The following is a 21,028-nucleotide window of genomic DNA, read 5'->3' on the forward strand; positions in this document are numbered from 1 at the left end:
GTGGTCCATGCAAGGGAAGGCACCTTTGGCAAGGGCAAGCAGCGTGCTGTGGAAAGCTAGGGGAGTCTCGTACTCACCCTTCCTCCGAACAAAAAAGCGGAGTCGCGTGTCCGGCAGTAGTCCGTATATTGCAGGCATATGTTGCAGCGCCTGCTGCAGCATTGAACGATCCTCTTGTGGGATCGTGATGAGGGCGACAAGGGCATTGTTGTCCAAGACGGCCGGGAGTGCTCGTAGCGCCTCTGCCTCCGTCCACCCCGCCATCTCGCAGTGGGAGAGGAAAGGCCACTGGAAAGCTGCCCAGTCACCTCCCGCCGAGGAGAATTCCATGAGGACGGGCAGGAGTTGGTGGATGGACAGCACGCGTCCCACGGGCAGTTGCTCCTCTTCGTACTTGGCAGGAACTGTGCCGCCTTCAGCGGACAAGATGGCGGCCCCTTGAGCCGGTCGCGCCGTTGATGACGCGGTGCTCTCTGATTGGCTCAGGCTGCGACCGGAAGCTGCACATGTCCCAGAATGCTCGTGGTTTCTTGCGCAAACTCCCCCAGTTTCCGCGGGAGTTTCAAAATCTTTGGGGGGAGACGTAGAGCTGGTGGCGTGAATGGCCGTTGCCTGCAGGCCCGCTCCGTCCTCCTCTGCCATCATCTCCCCGCAATGAATCTCACTGAGGATGGAGGCCACGGCATGCAGGAGTTTGGCGAGTGAGGCAGGAGTGCGCTGCCCGCAGCGTTCTTCCCGATGGCGGTGACCCGCCGGGTGGTCGGGCGGACTGCAGCTCGGCCGGCAACACCCTACTGCCTTTTGCCGGGGTTGTCAACCTCGGGGTAGTCGTCTCACCTTCGTCTGGGCTCCTGGTACATACTTTTTTTCTTGTTTTCATGCTAACTAACTATGTGGCCACTTCTGTCACCAATTGTAGTGGGTTCAGGAAGAGAGAGAGAGATGTCCTCTGGAGGTAACACGTTTATTTCACAATAAATGGGAACAGTGTAAACGCATAACACAAAGGGGTTACGGCCCCTTCCACCCGATACCCTAAGGAGGTATGTCCTCCTAACTGACGTGGCTTAACACACTGGGGACTAACCACTGTAGGGTCCTCCGGCTATCGGGGCCTTGGGAGGCTATACTGACCCGACCCAGCCAAGGCCTTCGGGTCCAGCTCCACGTCTTCAGGGTGGTTCTTCAATTCTTCGAGTGTATAACAACTGCTGGACCCGTTCAGGGGTCCGGCTTTTATACACGGTCCCAGCTCACTCCGCCTCTAGCCATGCCTCCCTTCTGGAACCTTGTAGAGGGGCCTGGAGTGTGATGTGATCCCCCCAAGCCCCCTCTTGTGGATCTTGGGTCTGCACCTCTGATCACGGTACTCCCTGGGGGGTTACCTTGGCCCAACGGCCCGACTCATCTAACTCAGCCTCTCTTCCATCCCCTGTTGACAGGGGGCCGTTACTACAGGTGAAGAGTAGTGGCGATCGCACATAGCGCTCAACTATGCCATTACAATTGTAAGAGAGTCTTGTCTTAATTATCAAGTTCAAATCGGAGAAGTCTTATTCTCTCTGAAATTAAAGGTAGGCTAGCTCTAAACAAGGACGGTTCAGCGTTAGGAGAAGTGACAGCAACAGAAGTGAGTGGAAAGGCGATCGGTATTACCTTGGTGCCGCGGCATCTCTTCATAAAGGTAAGCGACTCGATCAGGTGAGCCGTCTCACTGTGACATACTAATATTCTCATTAACACATAATTTTCTCAGCGAGGTCATGTAGTCTATATAACAGCAGCTCTCTCGTAATATTTTTCCTGCCCCAGCAGTTCTCCTGCTGTATATTTTTTCACCTGAGGACAGTTGCTTGTGTTGCAATCGAAACGTCATGATCTATTATTATTTTTTCTACCTACGTGACTTTACCAAAAGAACCAAAGAGTATAAACATTGTAGATGTCCACCCGCAGAAGTATTCCATGTTGCATGTCGGTACAAATCGACAACACAGTTGAACAGTTGAACAGTTTATTTAGAATTGCCCTGTGAGCTATGGTTAAGTAAGCTGTAAAAGTGAGCACACTTTTGTGCAACTTTAATCTTTAATTTAGATTTGCCCTGTGAGCTAATCAATCGATAATGGCTAGGGGTGGCACAATTTACTCCCCAGAAATCAGGTGAATAGTATTTAAGTTTAACTTATTTCATACAACACGTAGCCAACCGTGCTAATCGGAGGTGCAAATTGTCACAATCCAGTATTGCAATTTGTTAAAAATAATAATAATTAAGTGGTGTATGGTACCGCCTCCAGTGGCAGCAGCTGTTACTTGAACCTATTTCATGCAACGCATGCAGAATTTAGTAAAATGTTCTTTCGCGCATGCGATTGGGTGAGCGCATCACTTAAGCTGACGAATCGACATCAATCAGTGAATTGTTCTACGCCGAACAACTGGCGGCATCTTTCTCATTTCAGTCAGTGGCCTCCTTCCAGGACATGGAGGGACCAAACACCAACTACCAGAAGACCAGACCCGTGGAAGCAGGTAACGTGTGTGCGGACCGTTGCAATGCAGTCTTCTTTAGAGCCGATTTGTGGCCACTTTTTCACGTCGGCGTTTGCCATTAAGTGGTGTTTATAATTCGCCCCCATGAGCAAACTGAGTGTTAGCACCTGCTACTTGCCGACGCTGAACATGTTATTATCAATTTATGATCAATATGATCGTTGTAGAGAATGTGAGTAACAAATTAAATAAGCAGAGCATTTTGCTCCTCCATTGATCTCTACCTCCACGTAAAAAATATAAGTATTTTTTACGCTTGTCATCCAGCAGCGCTGGATCATAGCAAACAAACGCTGAACTGGCTTTGAAAGAGTATTATCATGTAGTTTGGGTGTTTTGTATGCTTTGTACTGCACAAGTCGTACGCTTGGCTTGAGTGTTGCTCGCTGCTGATTAACTTCCCATCTTATTTCCCGCGTTAATTAGCTGCTTGGGCGTGCATTCTTCTCGTTTTAATTGTTATTGATTCAAGTCTTGTATCTGCTTTTGTATGCCACATCTAAATGAGCCCTGCTCCTTGTATGAGCGCTTGCATTGTGCATTAAGACATGCACACCGCCTGCTCTTAGTGTACCATTGTATGGGTCAGCTGTGAGCTTCTGCGACATGTTAGTCAGCTTTTATTTAACACAGTCCCTATTTTACCAAATACAAGGTTCAAGAACTGAAATATTCTCCAATTGTTTTATTTCATCAACAACCGTAGATTTAAGGCCTGTAACGGATCAATTTATCACCATCATCTTAAGCCATGATTGATCCACTACTGGATGAATACCTCCCCAAGTCATCACCATCTTTCATGGTCCCACGATGCCACAATCAATCTTGCTTCTGCACGTGATCTGAACTGAAAGCCCCATCTCCTAGGTGATTCATCATTTGGGCATAATCCCTACTTTGGCTGCCATTCCACCATCGATTAAACTTGATTCTCATGTAAATGAGTATTAAAAATGTGTGTGCAAAAAAATCAGCTCTTACAATGTATGCTAATTGTATGCAACTTTTGACACAATCTTACGTTTAGCCTCGTGGAGAAAACACAACTACATTAAAGAGAGAAAAAACATTTACAACACGCAATACAAATGATATGGTAAAAATAACCCTTTCTTGAACCCAATTATGACTTCAAACCATGAGAATTAATCAAATCAGCAGGGGAGTGAATTGTTACAGGTGCATACAGGTCCCTTTGTCAGTCTACTGCTAGATGAGGACTTTTCCACTTTGTGTGGGTCAAAGGAATTATCTGACTATACCTCATGACACTGGCATGTATGTTGAACGTTTTTTGCGCCGTACATAGCCAACCGTGCTAATCAGATGTGCGGGGGGAGGTAGGACAAATTTAAACACAAAGCAGTTCTCAAAAAGTGAGGGAAGTTTGGTGATAATGGAGAGCATAGATGTGGGAGCAGAGAAACAAAGTACAACCTTAGGTTTTGATGTGCTGCCCTCTACCACTCAAATAGCTTGGGAATACAACTTGTTGGCTTTTCGTTCGGGCTTAAATGCACATCCTTTGACGTGTCACGTTCAAGCGAGCTCCGGTGCCCGTAACATCCGTGCCAAGTTTGAGAACCTTGTCAAGGCCAAGGAGGAGGAGGACCAGAGACGAATGCAGGAGGAACGGGAGAGACGCCGGGTCAAGGATTGCGAGGAGAGGGAGCGAGCCGCCTGGCAGCAGCAGGTCAGAGCAGTACGCATGTATGTATGTACATTGATATTCTTTCGCTCGTCGTACGTAGCAAATCGTGCTAATCAGGAGGTGCGGAGGAAAGGACAAGAGTGGTAGGAGCTGTCGAGAGCACAGGCGGTGAAACTGCCCCGGGACCCCACGGGCCACAGGGGCCTTGGCGCCAAGGCTGCGAAAGGGGATGGTGGGTGGGGGGGAAGGTGTTTTAGGAAAGACACATTTATCTATCCTGTTGTTATTGCCAATCACAGCGCGATACACTCTGCTGCCCCTGACGTGGTTGTCTGGCTTGACCAGCCATACGAAAGAAGATGTCCAATCAACTGTAATCAAACAAACTGCACTTTTTTGATAACGAAAGTGATTTGGTACCCCAGTAACCATTTCCATGATCATCTTTGTTGTTTATGCCCGACAGGATGCTATAAAGGACAAAGAGCCGGCAGTTCCTGCGGAGGTGAGCGAGGCTGCGGGTTTATATGCGCCTCACGGCAGCGTGCACGAGATGCGTGACAGCTACGATCTGGAACCACCAGATCCAGCTTACGAGCCAGAACCTGCTTATGAGCCAGAACCTGCTTACGAACAGGATCCTGCCGACAACACTGTGCAGGAGATGCAGTTGCATCAGCAGGAGGAAGGTACGTGCAGATGCACCATAAGGCCTAACATCAATAACAAGTTTATCACCTCATGAAGGGGAGCGGTGGCGCAGCGGTTAGGGCACTGTGCTACAAACCAGCTTACCTCAGCTCGATTATTCTGACAGCAGCTAACACCAAGTAGCGAGAGATGTCTGTCGATCGTGAACCCTGCTGCCCCCAACACCTTCACCACACCAGCACTGATGGATTAAGGCTTGCCCAGGCCACGTTGGTCATGAGGGTTATTTGGTAATACTTGACCATTTTGTTAAGTGCGTGTTAGTGAAGGTGGGCGGTGGTTTATGACCAGTTCAGATGTCGCACGCCGCTTGATGTGTAGTCGTGGCAGGGAATAATATCCAGGTCTCCATCTTCGGAGTGAGCGGCACTAACCACTGATCCACCGCTCAAGTCCGTGGATAACTGCAGCCACATGAACCGTTTCTTTAGTGGCACTCCAATGGCAGTGCACAAGCACACATAACACATGCGCACATAAAATTAACACGTCTCGTCAACGTTGTGACTTGAAGTGAAAAAAAATGATATGAGGCAACGTTTTGGACATAGGTCCCAACTTCTGAGCACATGGTAAAACAATTTTACCATGGTACTGTAGTGCTGAACTTTACACGGACAACTTCTTTTTCTGTCGTCACTTTATTTTACAAACTCAGAACATTCCACCACCAAGACTTCAGCGCGTTCTCTGCTCGCTCGCTGCGCTCCACTGGCCTCACTCACTCTGTTCCCTCCCTCTCTCTCTCTGTCTCTCTCTCTCAGACTCTCTTCTCTGCTTGGCCTGTCTCGATTTCTCCGTCTCACTCCGATTGTCTCTCCCTCTCGTCTCCGTCTCACTCCAACTGTCGCTTTCTCTCGGCTTCTCCATCTCACTCCGACTGTCTCTCCCTCTCGTCTCCGTCTCTTGTGTCTTCTCTGTTCCCGTTCCACTGCTAGCCTATCCTATCTCTCATCTCTTCTTCTCCTGCTCCGCTGCTACCCTATCCTATCTCTTCTTCTTCTCTGTCTCCACTGCTAACCTATTCTATCTCCCATATCCATTTCTTCTCCATCTCTACTGCTAACCTATTCTTCTTCTGCTCAAAATGTCTATGTCCAGCTCCCAGCACAACTCCCTGTCTCACTCTCATGCTCCCATATTTATCCCCATCCTCATTAATTTCCAATTAATTAACCGGCGTCCCCACCGACGCCCCATGCCCCTACCGCCATCTGCTCCCATCCCCAGACTTGCTGGCGCCACCTTGTCCCTGACAACAACAACCGGCCAATCACTGCCCTGCATCCCATAATCACCTAACGAGCCGTCTCTCTCCGGCCGTTATCCCCAGCAACACCTGCTTGTCCTGATGCGACCCCACTGTCCATAAACCACACGTGTTTACAATTTCCCCCCTTGGTGCGCATTAATCCACTACATCACCCCCCCCCCCCCCCCCCCCCGTGATAAAGAATTAGCCATCCCGGCTAAGTACAAGCAACCTAACGCGCGACCTACAACAACCAACAACCGAATTAAATAAGAGTCCCACCAACAACAATTTCAGTATAGTAACGCTTCAGTCGAATCTTCAACGGAAAGTCGTTCCTCGAGAGCAGGTTCCATGGCTAGACAGGGGACAAGGGTGGGGAACGCTCCCTCATCAACACGGGGCTGCGTTCTGCCCTCGATGCATGCCCACCATCGTGACAGCGGTCATCAGCTGGCGTGGCCGCATCCAACCGGCACACGGCCAGAAAGCCTGCCAGAAAGCCTCTCCTGAGTCAATAGCGGCGGTCCTACAGGCACACGGGGGGCAGACTGCTGAGGTGCGTTCACATGCAGCCGTACCACAGGTTCGTCGGACACATCCAACACAGGCCCTTCCGGGATGGGAGATGACGCATCATATGGAGGCACAAATTTCTTAAGACGCGACGGGTGAACATCCCATAGGCGCCGGCCGCAACAAATTTGTACGCTCTGGTCCCGACAAGTTTCCACAATCTCAACGGGACCCTGCCAGGGTCGATGGAACTTTGGAGATGTGCCCACCGGCACAATAGGGCAGTGCAGCCAAGCCCTATCCCCCACATGCCAGGGCTCTCGCGGAGACTGTGTGCCGTGCAGGCGTTCATTGGCAGCTTGCCATCTCGTGGTGTTACCCAACGAGGCCTCTCTAACCCCCGTCAGATGGTCTAATGCCACCTGCATGGGGGCAGGTACCGCTGACGACTTCCCCCATACTTGCATGCCCAACCTGACCAGGGCTGGGGCCTCTGGTCCCCGACCGTTCATTAAATAGAATTGTGAATACCCCATTGAGGCATGCGGGGCCAACCTGTAAGCGGCTAGGGCTGCCGGAATGTGTAGTTCCCAATCATTCTGCGCTGAATTAACCTGTTGGCACAACATAGACATTAGCATCCTATGCAGACGCTCGACCATCCGTTCGGTTTGCGGGTGGTATGGGGACATCCGAATCATTTTCTTACTCAGTGAGTCACACACTTCTTTAAGTAGACGGGAGGAAAACATTTTGCCCTGATTGGTGAGCAGGTGCTTTGGGCCACCTTTATCGAGGGCTTATTACTGCAGGAAAGCCTCGGCGATCGACCCCGCAGATTGGTTCACCAGTGGCCATGCCATAGGCCACCGAGTGAGGTACTCGACTCCTACTAGCAAATATTTTTGACCCCGCGGGGTGACGGGGTACGGGCCCAAAATATCCAGGGCAACAATTTCGTTAACACGGGAAACTTGTATCGATTGTAACAGTACCCGATATGGTTGCACAGGCGCCTTCCGCCGCACACACTCGTGGCAAGACTTAATGAATAGGTGAACGTCGTTTTGCATACCCGGCCAATAAAAATCTTTGCACAAGGTCAGCGCGGTTTTCTTCTCCCCCGAGGAGTTCGTCGACAAGCCGAAGGAAGGGGCGATCCTCCGACCCTCTAGAGCGGGAGGCCCGAAGCCTCATTCTGGACAAGGAGAAATCGTCCACCTGTAGGCACGTCCAACGAGCCAGCTGGGCCCGAATCGGCTGCGGCGGCCATAGCCGGAACGCCCTGCAGCGGTGGACCGCAACACAGTGAACCCTCAGTACACCTGCACAAGCCTGACGGCTGAGGCAATCGCGATAAAGCGTCAGCGTTGACATGACGCGTCCCCTTCCTGTGTTGGACCATAAAGGAGTGTTCGTGCAGGATTTCGAGCCAACGGGCCATCTGTCCCGAGGGCTGATCAACCCGCAAAGAGTATTGCAGCGCCGCGTGGTCAGTGCGAACCAAGAAATCCCTGCCATACAAGTACGGTCGGTACAGCTGAACGAAGTGTACAATGGCCAACAGCTCCCTGGTCGTCACACAATATTTTTGCTCTGCCGGGAACAGCAAGCAGCTGCCGTACGCCACAACCCTTTCAACTCCGTCGATATTTTGCGACAAGACGGCGCCTATGCCAGTGTCACTGGCGTCTGTGTCGAGAATAAACATCTTGGTTAAATCCGTATATCCGAGCGGCGGCGCGTCTTCTAAAGCATCCCGAAGCGTCTCAAATGAACGCTGTTCCTCGTCACCCCAGACAAACTTCTTACCCTTGATGGTCAATGTATGCAGCGGCCTCGCAATTGTGGCAAAATATTTGACAAATCGGCGGTCGTACGATGCAAAACCCATGAAGCTACGCACCTCCGACACCGTTTTCGGCACTGGCCACGTGGCGACTCCTGATGCACTAACAACGTGACCCAAATATTTAAGACGTCCTTAGCAAATGGCACTTTTGGGGCTTAAATTTCAAATTGGCATCCCGCACCCGGCCAAACACAGCTCGCAATCGCTGCAAATGCCATTCAAAATCTTTACTGAAAACAATGACGTCGTCAAGATATATCAAACACGACTCCCACTGCAATCCAGACAACATGAGTTCCACTAGCCATTGGAAGGTGGCCGGTGCGGAGTGTAGCCCAATCGGGAGCACGTTGAAATGGAACAATCCCTGTGGTGTTCAGAAGGCAGTTTTCGGCTTAGGCTCTTAGTCCAGGGGCAATTGCCAAAAGCCCGACAAAAGGTCGAGGGTCGAGAAAAATGTTGCGCCGGACAGGGTGTCCAATGAGTCATCAATGCGCGGAAGCGGGTACGCATCTGCTACCAAAATCCTATTGAGTTTGAGATAATCGACGCAAAATCGCAGGGACCCATCACAATTTCTTGTTCTAACATCTCATCCACAGTTTGCCAAATAAAATCTTTCTCCAGTGGACTCATACGATGGGAATTTAGGCGAATCGGAGGTGCATATCTAGTCTCTATGTGATGCCGCAACAGGGATGTACGACCAGCATCATATTTCCCCGAACTGAAAACATCCCTGAATTCCAAAAGGAGTTTACGGAGACGCGACTGCTGCTGGGGTGTCAAATCGTGGTTTTGCTCATACAAATCCTGTAACCAGTCCGGTTCTTCGTCACACCACGGCAGTGCATCCCCCTCGCTCGCTGCCAAGCACACCTCCACGTCCGAGTTCTGCGCTGCTGTCACATGCACTAACGTAGTCGCCTCTTGAATGACAATGGGCTCGTACCCCGTATTGACAATCCGTATGAACGGGTCGCAGTTTGCTGGCACCACAGTAAAAGCCCCGACTAAAGAGGGTGTCCGTGACACAGCGTTCGAAGGTGCTAGCAATATTCCCTCCAGCGGGTTTTCCAAAGGCAGGCCCTTTTTCAAGCGCAGCGGCACGAGCATCTGCGTTGCAGGCAGAACGCGCACCGTGCGACGAACCACAGCCTGCACCACGGCGTTTGCTGCTGTGAATTTAGACGGAGTTCCCAAAAATGTAAGACATTTTACAGATGGCAATGACAAACACCCCTTCTCTATGGAGAAAAACGTCCCTGCCTAACAAACACGGTACAGCCAGGGCAGTGGAAACCAAAATTTATCCTGTCACGCACACCTCTCCGATCTGAATTGTCATGAGCATGCGGCCCAAAATTCCCAAGCTACCCCCATTTGCCGCTATACATGGCCCATCAACTGGTTCCAAGGCCTGGGGTGAGGTTGGCAATGAGCGAAAAGTTTGCAAAGCCCCTGTATAGACAATGACCCTGACCTCCACCCCTTGAACAAGCGCCATCACATCCGACGAACCCGGCGTGGCACCCAAAACACGATGTACTAACGCGCCCCATACAACATTGCCGTGCGACCCATACTAATGAGTGGGTACAAGGTGAGGCGGCGAAGATGGGTGATGTGGAGGAAACGGCCGTGTATTAAATGTGTCGCGACTTGCCTGTAGACCCTGGAATGGGGGAAATCCGCGGTTGTAGTCGCCCGGCGCCCTTGGAAAAGCGCCTCTGCATCGCCAGCAGTCCGGGCGAAGTGTCCTCGCCGTGCATAGACTGGCCCGACACCGTCGGCGATGCTCGTTCCATCACTGTGAAGTGGTCAAACACCGCCGTGAGCATTGCCAGCTTGGCCTTCCACTGTGCCATGATGGCCCTCCATTCTTGAGCCGGGCTTGGGGTCTATGCGTCGACTGGTTGGCCCTCCTGCCCCGGAGGCACCCGATCGTCCAGGTCCGCCGGGGGAGCGGCAACCTCTTGCCCCGATGGGGGCACTACATCCGCATCGCTGCTGTCGTCCGACGAGTCCGCCGGCACGTTTCTTCATTTAGCCGATTTCTTCGACATGTCGGCATGGTTTGGCAGTCACTTCCGACACCAAATGTAGTGCTGAACTTTACGCGGACAACTGATTTTTTTTCCGTCGTCACTTTATTTTACAAACTCGGCACATTCCACCACCAAGACTTCAGCACGTTCTCTGCTCGCTCGCCACGCTCTGCTGGCCTTGCTCACTCCGTTCCCTCCCTCTCTCTCTCCGTCTCTCTCTCTCTGACTCTCCTCTCTGCTTCGCCTGTCTCGGCTTCGACTGTCTCGCTCTCTCTCGGCTTCTCCGTCTAACTCCGACTGTCTCTCCCTCTCGTCTCCATCTCTCGTGTCTTCTCTGTTCCCGTTCCACTGCTAGCCTATCCTATCTCTCATCTCTTCTTCTTCTCCATCTCCACTGCTACCCTATTCTATCTCTCATATCTTCTTCTTCTCCGTCTGCACTAATAACCTATTCTATCTCCCATATCCTCTTCTTCTCCGTCTCTACTGCTAACTAATTCTTCTTCTTCTGCTCCGACTGTCTATGTCCAGCTCCCAGCACAACTCCCTATCTCACTCTCACGCTCCCGTATTTATCCCCGTCCTCATTAATTTCCAAATAATTAACCGGCGTCCCCACCGACGCCCTGTGCCCGCGGCCCCTGCCGCCACCTGTTCCCATCCCCAGACTTGCTGGCGCCACTTTGTCCCTGACAACAACAACCGGCCAATCACTGCCCTGCATCCCATAATCACCTAACAAGTCGTTTCTCTCCGGCCGGTATCCCCCAGCAACACCTGCTTGTCCTGATGCTACCCCACTGTCCATAACCCACACGTGTTTACAATTTCCCCCTTTGGCGCGCGTTAATCCACTACAGTACAATTCATATCACATTGTAGAAGTGTATACCTCCCCTCGTGTGCTACAATGAAGTCACCATTGCCCGAGACGTCACCTATTTTTAAAAAAATCCTTCTTAAGGCCACAGTGTTTTATTTACGAAAGTGTTGATTCTTTTGTTGTTGTCATGTGAAGTGCGTGTGTTACGGAATTACAGAAAGTTGCACTTGGAATCTGTGTTCCGTGTCCGTGCGGCATGCTGCACATTGCCTCTTCACACCAATTGTGCGGCAGGCTCTTCTGGTTGTTTTGCCAGAATACAAAATGAGACTTTCCCCTCGTCCTCCGCAGGTGCGACAGCTGTTGCCCTCTATGACTACCAAGCAGGTGAGAGACACGCAAGAATTGCGCTTTTGCTATACTTTTCCAGTTCTTTTTTCAGTTCAAATTCAGAATTTTATTGGAGAATAAATTACATGCATATATGCACTTAAGAAATTGTATTTATTATTATTAACCTCGCTTGCCAACGAGCTGGGCATGTCATCCAGCACAATAGAAGTGAGGGGTGGATCGATTGTGTAAATGTGTAAAACTCTTAAAGCCTACTGTGATGCGAAGTGGTCGATGAAAGTAGCACTGCAAGATGTCCCTGCACTAGAAAAACGTCAGTTGGCCGGCTTTTCCCACGTTTTCTTTGCCGCGCCTTGAAGTGTTTGCTCGTGCAAAGTCGTTAAGAGATGCCAATGCAGCAAATTGGGTCACGAACCAATTTTATGCACATCATTGAGTGCTATCTCCTTATTTGCTTGAGTTATTTCTGGCTACTCCGTTTTTCTCCCACATGCAAAATACAGCTTAGAATGAATTGGCCCCATCGTACCAATGTGTAAGTTCCCTCCCGAAAATAAGCCTTGAACCTCAGCGAGGCTCACCCTGATTAGCAAGTATCATCATCATTATTATTAATGAATACACTTTTTATACCCTACTAATTCTGTCTTTCTTACAAAGCCGGCGACGATGAGATTTCTTTCGACCCGGACGACATCATCACCAACATCGAGTGTCTGGACGAGGGCTGGTGGCGTGGCGAGTGCAACGGTCAAGTCGGGATGTTCCCGGCGAACTACGTCGTGCTGCAGCAGTGATTCCCGGGGGGCGATGTCGTCCTCTTTTCCACTCACCAAACCTGAGCCGCGTTGGGGTTCTCCTGAGCCAGCCTTGCACCGCTCAGGAGACACCGGGTGGTTTATCAACTGCAGAGCCCGAGCCGTCTAGATGACACGGTGACGCTAAACTAAAACTAAACTAAATCTTGACTTAAAGTTTTCGTGACTGCAGGAATTCATATTCTTTTGGTCTTTCGGTAAAGTCGCGTAGATAGGTATTTTTTTTTACAAAAAACTACGACGTTTCGATCGCAACACATCAGATGGAGAAAAAAATCATTTTTAACCCAGAGAATATGAACTAAACTATTTTTATTTCACCAGGTAAGGCCCACTAAACTATATAGCTATTTGTCAGAATCGACCTGGCAGCAAATGATAGCCCAACAAAGTGGCTTATCACGTGGATATTTCCAGCAGCCAAATACTCTAGAATGCATATGTCTCAATGTGGAGACAAAAACCAGAGGATCCGGAGAAAAATCTACACGAGCACGGGGAGAACATACAAACTCCAAATATACATGTGTCAGGGTCGGGACTGAACCCACGACCGCTAGTACATCGGGCGAGGAAGTAAACATGTCGTCACCGTGGCACCGGTGTGCTGACTTCACGGTGTGTTGACTGACATCACATCTGGATCTGGCCGCAATCCAGATCCAGATGTGAGGTATCTCGATTTTGGTTATGGCTAGGCACGGCAAATAGCTGATGGAAAACCACCTGTACTCCGAGCCCCCCCCCCCCCCACACTGGCTCGGCTCGGATGTGGCAGTGAAAAAAAGGTCAAATTAAAGGCAATAAATCATATTGGTGGGAGAGTGGTGGGGGAGGATATTAAAATACGATTTTTTAGTGGTGAAAGCAACATACCAGTGTGTTTGAAGAGTATAGTTTATAATTCATGTACATTATTACCTGCCATGACATCGGATTATAACTTGGAAATTCATAAAGGTGATGGGAACAGAGGCTGAAAAGTGTGCAGCGAATGTCAGGAAGAGGTGTATAGTCCTGTAATGCTTTGGCAAACATTGATCAATAGCGTTTTTAAGCAAGGTGTTCTCGGAGGGATTTTCTGGAAATTTGCTGGAAATATTAACAACTTGATAAAGATCTACTGTACATAGTATAGACTTATTTTGCAAACAAATTCGGGCTCTATCACTTATCCACCATGATGATAACTGGAAGTCACTTTTAAAAAAATGTGTTATGGCTCTTTCCAAATTGTGCTTCTATTTTTGTGAAAGAAATAAACAAATTTACCCCAAATTAAGCATTTCGGTGAATCTTAACCTTTTTATTTTCAAAATTGTTGTATTGTTAATGCAATTAAAATTCACGATGTTTTTTCCAATACAGAAGTCAGGTGAATGCACACACAGTACGTTGGTTACCGCCAAAACACAGATCGTAATTTTATGGAAATGATAATAATGGCTGCGCAAAGTTGCACTGAACATCAAAACCTTATCTATACCTGTGTCTACTGTGACTGTCCTCACACGTTCATTACATTACCAGGTGCAGAGTTACATCTGCATTAAATGTAATCATACACCTTATTTGTACAAACAAAACTTGTGAGACTGCATTGGCAGTGGTGCACAAATAACAAACTCTGCACATTCGTCAATCGCACTGCCCTGAAAGGAAAAGTAAAGGGGAAGTTTAGAGCAAAAACCTTTTTCAGTCATTGAGTCACATAGGGAATATGGAGTCTCACGCCAACACGACGAAAACGTTCAGCAACAGAGAGTCAACAACAAAGGGTCGAAGGGTCGGTGAGCGATGGATGCGCGAGTAGGAGAACAGTTTAATCTCTGGACGTGCAGGTACATGCACAGGTATTGCAAGTGAACTCCCTGGTACAGGGTTGTGTAGCCTTTGTTACTTTTGTGTCGACACCTCTTCCCTTGCAGGTCGCTGATGTGAGCTTCTTCCAAGCTTTCACTGTATTGCTGAAGATGTGCCATCCTTTGTCTCCGTTTTTTGCTACAGAGATGGAGCAATCAATTATTATATTATAGCTATGTTTATTGTAGCTATACTTATTTCACACCGTACACAGACAACCGTGCTAATCGGAGGTGCGGGAGACCACAAAAGATGTCTACAGTTTGAAAAGACCTTCATGCAGCAGTGGATAGATCACGGCTAGTGATGTTGAGTGTGGAAAGCCACTGCCCAGTAAACTTGAGCAACCATAGCCACATGCCAATGTTGGTTCAATGTTGGTTCAATGTTGCATGTGTAGTGACGTGCAATTAGTCACTGTAGCACGTGCCGCTGGGAGATTTGTTGACAATAAAATTAGGGGTAACAGCCTGTTGTACCAGTTGCACCTGTGGGAAAGGCACGGAGCCCTCTGGGGGATCCAGAGGGGTACGGGGCCGAGGGCGGAGCCTGTCCACACTGTTCAGGTTATAAGGCGAGCTCCGACTCAGTCGGGGCTGCTGCGATCCGGAGCGGAACTCGTCGTGTCGTCGTCATTGTGATCTTCACCCTCTTCCAGCTGTGGGTCGGGTAGGAGCTTGGCTGTACCGACCTGGTGTGTGGTTATGCCCTAAGGCCGTGAAGGCCGGAATAAAAGAGAGAGAGTACCTCTTACAGTGTCTGTGAATTAGCACACTACATTTGGTGTCAGGAGTGTTAACGATTTTTTTTTTTACATATATTGTAGGGTTGTTAAGAATCATCTTTTTTTCCCTTTAGAATCCTTGAGGGGGATATAGACTGTCAAAGTTCACGGTGAGGAAGGCTGTCATCGACACATCCTCGGACGAAGCGGACGACCGCGGGGAGGGTTCTCGGGCAGCCCCAGCAGTCGAGACCTCGGCGGCGGGTCCCAGAGTGTCCCTGGATGGAATGAAAGACAGGCGTAATATTTCTGGGAGATTGCAATAAATCGTCAAAATTACTGAGCATTTTTATTTCGAAATACAGTTAGAGTGTGCAATTACTAGAATTTAAGTTTTGAACCACGGATATTAAACTCTCACAATTAACAAATTATTTTCAAAACCAGAGTTTAGTTCGGTTCCAGCATCTACTAGACTTACCAAACACAATGATAACGCTTTAACTCAAATTGCACTGGGGGTTTTTTTTTAGAGCGAGTTCTTTTTTTCTCCTTAGCCGTAATTACTAATTACCCTTGCCTGGTGTGACCAGAGTCTAAGTGTAAATTGCAAGTTTGTGATTGAAGTGAACTTCTGCAACCTCGCGCTTTGTCTGCCGAACTAACCGCGTCATGATGTGGCTCTCGCTCTGTTTTCAGATTACCCCCCCAATGAGCTCAACGCAAATAACAGGCCATTGCAGAATCCTACAGACAGGATCCAACCCTCCCCCTCCCCCCCAAAAAAACTAAGTTCCAAGCCACTCTCGCAAGTACCCAAATCAGCAATAACATAAGTCTCCCGGGTGGTCCGAAGATTTGTTCTAACCGCTGGAACGGCGCGTGACCCAGACCTTTGGCAAAATGCCGCCACAGTCAGGGGAGAGGGGCAGAACGTTAAAGTGGGAGTTTTGTGCCATCTCTGTGTTATTCGTGCCAGTGAGAACAAAGCGGGGGGTCATTGCACATCTCTTTAAATGTCTTAAGGTGGGATTATTGCAACGTTGTTATAAAAAGACACTGTTTCGTTGTTTTTTATACAGTCATGACATATGCAACTTATAACTTTTAAAATTAATAATCATTAAATCCACTGCCTTAATGACCTCTCTCCCCTAGTATTTTGGTCATGGGGGTGGTTTGAACCTACTTCACCACGCTGGTCAGTATGGGTTTGTCAAAGAAGTGGGTGGGGTACAGGGATGGAGGCGGTGGATGTTTGGAGGGACCAGTACATATGTAGTGACACAGCGCCGACTGCTGTCCAGCAGCGGCAACTGCGGTGGACAGTTAGCGCACACGCCATCGAGCATATACACGGCTGTGTGTGCTGGCAGGGCGGAAGAACTGGGGCAAGGGTCATGGAAGACCTCATCGGGAGGCCCCTGGAACCTGCTAGTGGGTTCGAGAAGAGAGGCGTGGCCAGGGTGGAGCCAAGCCGCGCCGAGTAGAATAAAAGCAGCGGAGAATGAGAGCTCCGTGCTGCCGGTTCTGGGAGTGGACTCGTCTCGTCGTCGCTGTCATCTTCCCCGCCTTCGTCGTTGCCGCCTTGACCTGAATATTGCGCGGCTGGACAGCAGTTGCCTTTCGTGGTTGAGAAAGGAAGCGATCTGGTGTGTGTGAGCGGCCGGCATGGTGTAACGAATAAAAGGTGCCTACTGCAACTACCTTGTCTCCGACTTGTGCTACACACCGATACTACACATACAGTGAGGGGAAAAAAGCATTTGATCCCCTGTGAATTTTGTACGTCTGCCCACTGACAAAGAAATGATCAGTCTATAATTTTAATGGTAGGTTTATTTGAACAGTGAGAGACAGAATAACAACAAAACATTTTCAGAAAATGCATGTCAAAAATGTTATAAATTGATTTGCATTTTAATGAGGGAAATACGTATTTGACCCCCCCTCAATCAGAAAGATTACTGGCTCCCAGGTGTCTTTTATACTACAGGTAATGAGCTGAGATTAGGAGCACACTCTTAAAGGGAGTGCTCCTAATCTCAGCTTGTTACCTGTATAGAGGTGTAGTGGGTGACCTCACGTCACGCGCGCCCTCGGAGAGAGTTGCGTCGCGGGATGTGACGTCAGGCGGGCCGTGGAGGACGATGATGTCATGCCCCACGGGGGATTTTAAAGGGGGACCCGGGATAGAACCAGAGGTCGTCGGGGGTAGGAGTGGGGACTCGAGGAGTTGATCCTCACACGAGGCTAGGGGAGCCTACTCCGCCCGACCGGCCGAGGTTGGGGGTGGTCCCGGGCCGGGGCAGGGTGGAGAGGCGAGCTAGCTGGGGTGTAGGAATCCTAGTACCCTGTCCCCTAGGGGAGTTAATGGCTAAGGGTGTGCTGGATCGGCGTAAGCCTTGTCCATCTACCGTAAGCCCTGAACAACTTGGCGTAAGCCCCTAAATAAACGCGGCGTGAGCCCCTAACAGCAACCTGCCTCAGAGTCATAAATTGCACCGCAACAACTGGTGTCAGCTGTGGCTTCGTCCCTCGCCGCTATGTCACGACCCGGCAAGAGACGGAGACTCACGTCGGCGGCGCAATTTCACGAGGAGGAGGACGTTGGGGAGGGCCTCGCGACGAACCCGGGGGCCGGGGGCCCGGAACATCACCCCGTGGAGCCAGCTCGGCCGAAGCTGGACAGCAGGAGCTTCCGCGCCGCCGCCGGACGCGTGGCGGGCCATCGCGGGGCAGCTGGAGCTGCTCTAGCACACGCTGGGCCAGCTCGTCATCACCATGGCCGAGGTGAGGAGTCGCGCACCCATGCCGGCCACGGGGTCCCACGCCAGCCAATCCGGAGTTCGCGCCAGCTCATCGGCGGGCGCGACACAGGAGTTGGGCGCCATTTTGGGAGCGACGCCGAAACAGGCCGCCATGTCGGCTGTCATGGCCGTGCCCATGGGCGCCGGGGCGTCGGCCGGTGCCGCCGGTACGAGCACGCTGTAAAGCCCCATTGGACGCCATGGCTCAGTTGGTCGCATCGGCCGAAGCGGCACACCCATCCGGGTGTGGCATTGCCTGTTGATTTCGGCCTGGGACTCCCCCGGGAGGTATGGTCCAAGTTGCAGATGGAGGATTCCTCTCTGCTGAGGCTGCGACGCCGTGTGGACTCAAATGCCCGGAGCTCCGCTACGTCAGCTGCCCCGGTGATCGCCATACATGACGGCCTCCTTGTGCGTTGGGATGCCCAGTTGGAACGCTATTGTGTGGTGGTGCCCATTGGCTTGCGAGGTAAGTTGACCAGGGCCATTCACGAGAAACTTATGCACCTCGGCTACCATAAGACCTTGTTAACCCTTAAACGGGATTACTATTGGCCGGGTGTGGAGGATAATGTGGCCCTTATTTTGAAAGGTTGCCACGACTGTGCGCGGAGGAAGGCCCCAGTGGGTTAGGATCGGGCCCCGCTGCAGTCCATCCGGGTTTCTCGTGTGAATGAGCTGGTGGCACTCGACATTTTGGGACCATTCCCTGCATCCCAACGGGGCCACAGGTACCTCTTGGTGGGGGTGGAGTACCTCACGCGTTGGCCTATGGCGTGGCCTCTGGTGGACCAATCGGCCTCGTCCATCACTGAGGCGTTGGTTCAGGGGTATGTTCTTGATAAGGGGGCGCCAGAACAGCTCTTGACTGATCAGGGGCGGAATTTTTCTTCTCGTTTGCTCAAGGAGGATTGTGACCTCCTTGGGACAAAGAAGGTCCGCACCTCGCCCTACCACCCCCAGTCCGACGGGATGGTAGAGCGACTGAACCGTACGCTCACGTTTATGCTGTGCCATCACATGAGCGCGTCCCAATCAGACTGGGACCTATTCGTCCCGGGGGTGCTGGCCGCGTACAGGTTGGCTCCTCATGCCTCGACGGGGTTCTCCCCGTTTAATCTCATGTACGGGAGGGAACCCGAGCCCCCAATGCACGTCAAGTTGGACCTGGGGCTTTCCAGGAAGGGCTCGCCTGTCCCTGCGCCGATGAGGGTCGCGCTCGATCGGCTGCGCGAGGCGCGGCAAGCGGCGGTGGAAAATTCGGCCAGCCGACAGGCAGCTAACGAGCGCCTGCCCAAACACCAGGCTGCCGGCCTTCCGTGGGAGAGGGGCCAGTTGGCATGGCTGCACTGCCCTCAAGTGCCTGTTGGCACGTCTTCGAAATTGAATCGCCCTTGGCAGAGTCCCGTCGAGGTGGTGGAGGTTCGTCGGCCACAGTGTGTGCGTATTAAGTTGGGTCGCCATCGGTGGATGTACCCCCGGGCCTCCCGGATTCATCCCCACTTCTGCAGTGGCCGCCGATTGATGTGCGCGACATGCCGGGCCATGTGGGGTCTGGTGACGAGGGCGATGCTCTGCCCGTGTGTGCGCCCGCAAAGCCCCCGCAGGTGAATCCGGCGGCGTCGGGCCATGCGGGGGGGGGGGGGGGGGGGGGGGGGTGCCTGCAACGGACCTGGGTCTGGCAGGCAGTCCACCTATTCCAAGGCTGAGGCCGCGGGGAGAAGCGGCCTGCCCGTGGGTGTGGCGCCAGGGCCCCCACCGACAGCGCTGCCAGGGGTGCCTACACTGGTAGATGTGCCAGCGGCGCAGCCGCTTCCTGCCAGCACGCCGCCGGTTCCAACGCCCAGGGCCACGCGAGGGGGGGGGGGTAGGCCGGCGGCTCACACGCACATCCACTGACAGCCGGGGGCGGGCCGGCTTCTCCATCCCTGACCCTCGGGGCCTCTTTCCATGGTCCGGGGGGTGCCCTGTCCTTGCTTTATTATGTGACGCACTGCCCTAAGTGTATGGTGTCCGAGTGGGCGCACGGGTGTCCCTGCTCTCAGGGTGATTGCAGCCGAGTCGGCTGTTTTTTTTTCACGGGGGGGGGGGGGTTGGTGATGTAGAGGTGTAGTGGGTGACATCACATCACGCGTGCCCTCGGAGAGAGTGGCGTCGCGGGACGTGACGTCAGGCGGGCCGTGATGGAGGATGATATCATGCCCCACGGGTAATTTTGAAGGGAGACCCGTGATAGAACGAGGGTTCGTCGGGGGTAGGAATGGGGACTCGAGGAGTTGATCCTCACACGAGGCTAGGGGAGCCTACTCCGCCCGACCGGCCGAGGTTGGGGGTGGTCCCGGGCCGGGGCAGGGTGGAGAGGCGAGTTAGCCGGGGTGCAGGGATCCTAGTACCCTGTCCCCTGGGGGAGTTAATGGCTAGGGGGGTGCTGGTTCGGCGTAAGCCTTGTCCACCTGCCGTAAGCCCTGAACAATTTGGCTTAAGCCCCTAAATAAACGCGGTGTGAGCCCCTAACAGCAACCTGCCTCCGAGTCATAAATTGCACCGCAACACCTGTATAAATGGCACGTGTTCACAGAAGCAATCAATCATTCAGATTCCAAACTCTCCACCATGGCCAAGACCAAAGAGCTATCCAAGGATGTCAGGGACAAGATTGTAGACCTACACAAGGCTGGAATGAGCTACAAGACCATCACCAAGCAGCTTGGTGAGAAGGTGACAACAGTTGGTGCGATTATTCGCAAATGGAAGAAACACAAAAGAACGGTCAATCTCCCTCGGCCTGGGGCTCCATGCAAGCTCTCACCTCGTGGAGATGCAATGATCATAATAACAGTGAGGAATCAGCCCAGAACTACACGGGAGGATCTTGTCAATGATCTCAAGGCAGCTGGGACCATAGTCACCAAGAAAACAGTTGGTAACACACGACGCCGTGAAGGACTGAAATCCTGCAGCGCCCGCAAGGTCCCCTGCTCAAGAAAGCACATATACATGCCCGTCTGAAGTTTGCCAATGAACATATGAATGATTCAGAGGACAAC

The 21,028-nt window shown here is 51.4% G+C and overlaps 1 protein-coding gene across 1 annotated transcript in view; it reads left to right on the plus strand.

Moving 5' to 3' along the window:
• Window positions 1-13,862, plus strand: part of LOC133359443 (uncharacterized) — a gene marked incomplete at its 5' end in the record, with an annotated part of 84,918 nt that extends 71,056 nt beyond the window's left edge. Inside the window, 5 exon segments of the mRNA XM_061577853.1 lie at window positions 2,466-2,535; window positions 4,104-4,252; window positions 4,677-4,899; window positions 11,764-11,799; window positions 12,427-13,862. Coding sequence (XP_061433837.1) covers window positions 2,466-2,535; window positions 4,104-4,252; window positions 4,677-4,899; window positions 11,764-11,799; window positions 12,427-12,563 — 615 coding nt within the window.
• Window positions 13,863-21,028: the final 7,166 nt, after the last annotated feature.

This window comes from Lethenteron reissneri, chromosome 65 (genome assembly GCF_015708825.2).
Source record: "Lethenteron reissneri isolate LAM-NWPU_2019-01 chromosome 65, ASM1570882v1, whole genome shotgun sequence".
NCBI classification, from domain to species: Eukaryota; Metazoa; Chordata; class Hyperoartia; order Petromyzontiformes; family Petromyzontidae; genus Lethenteron; species Lethenteron reissneri.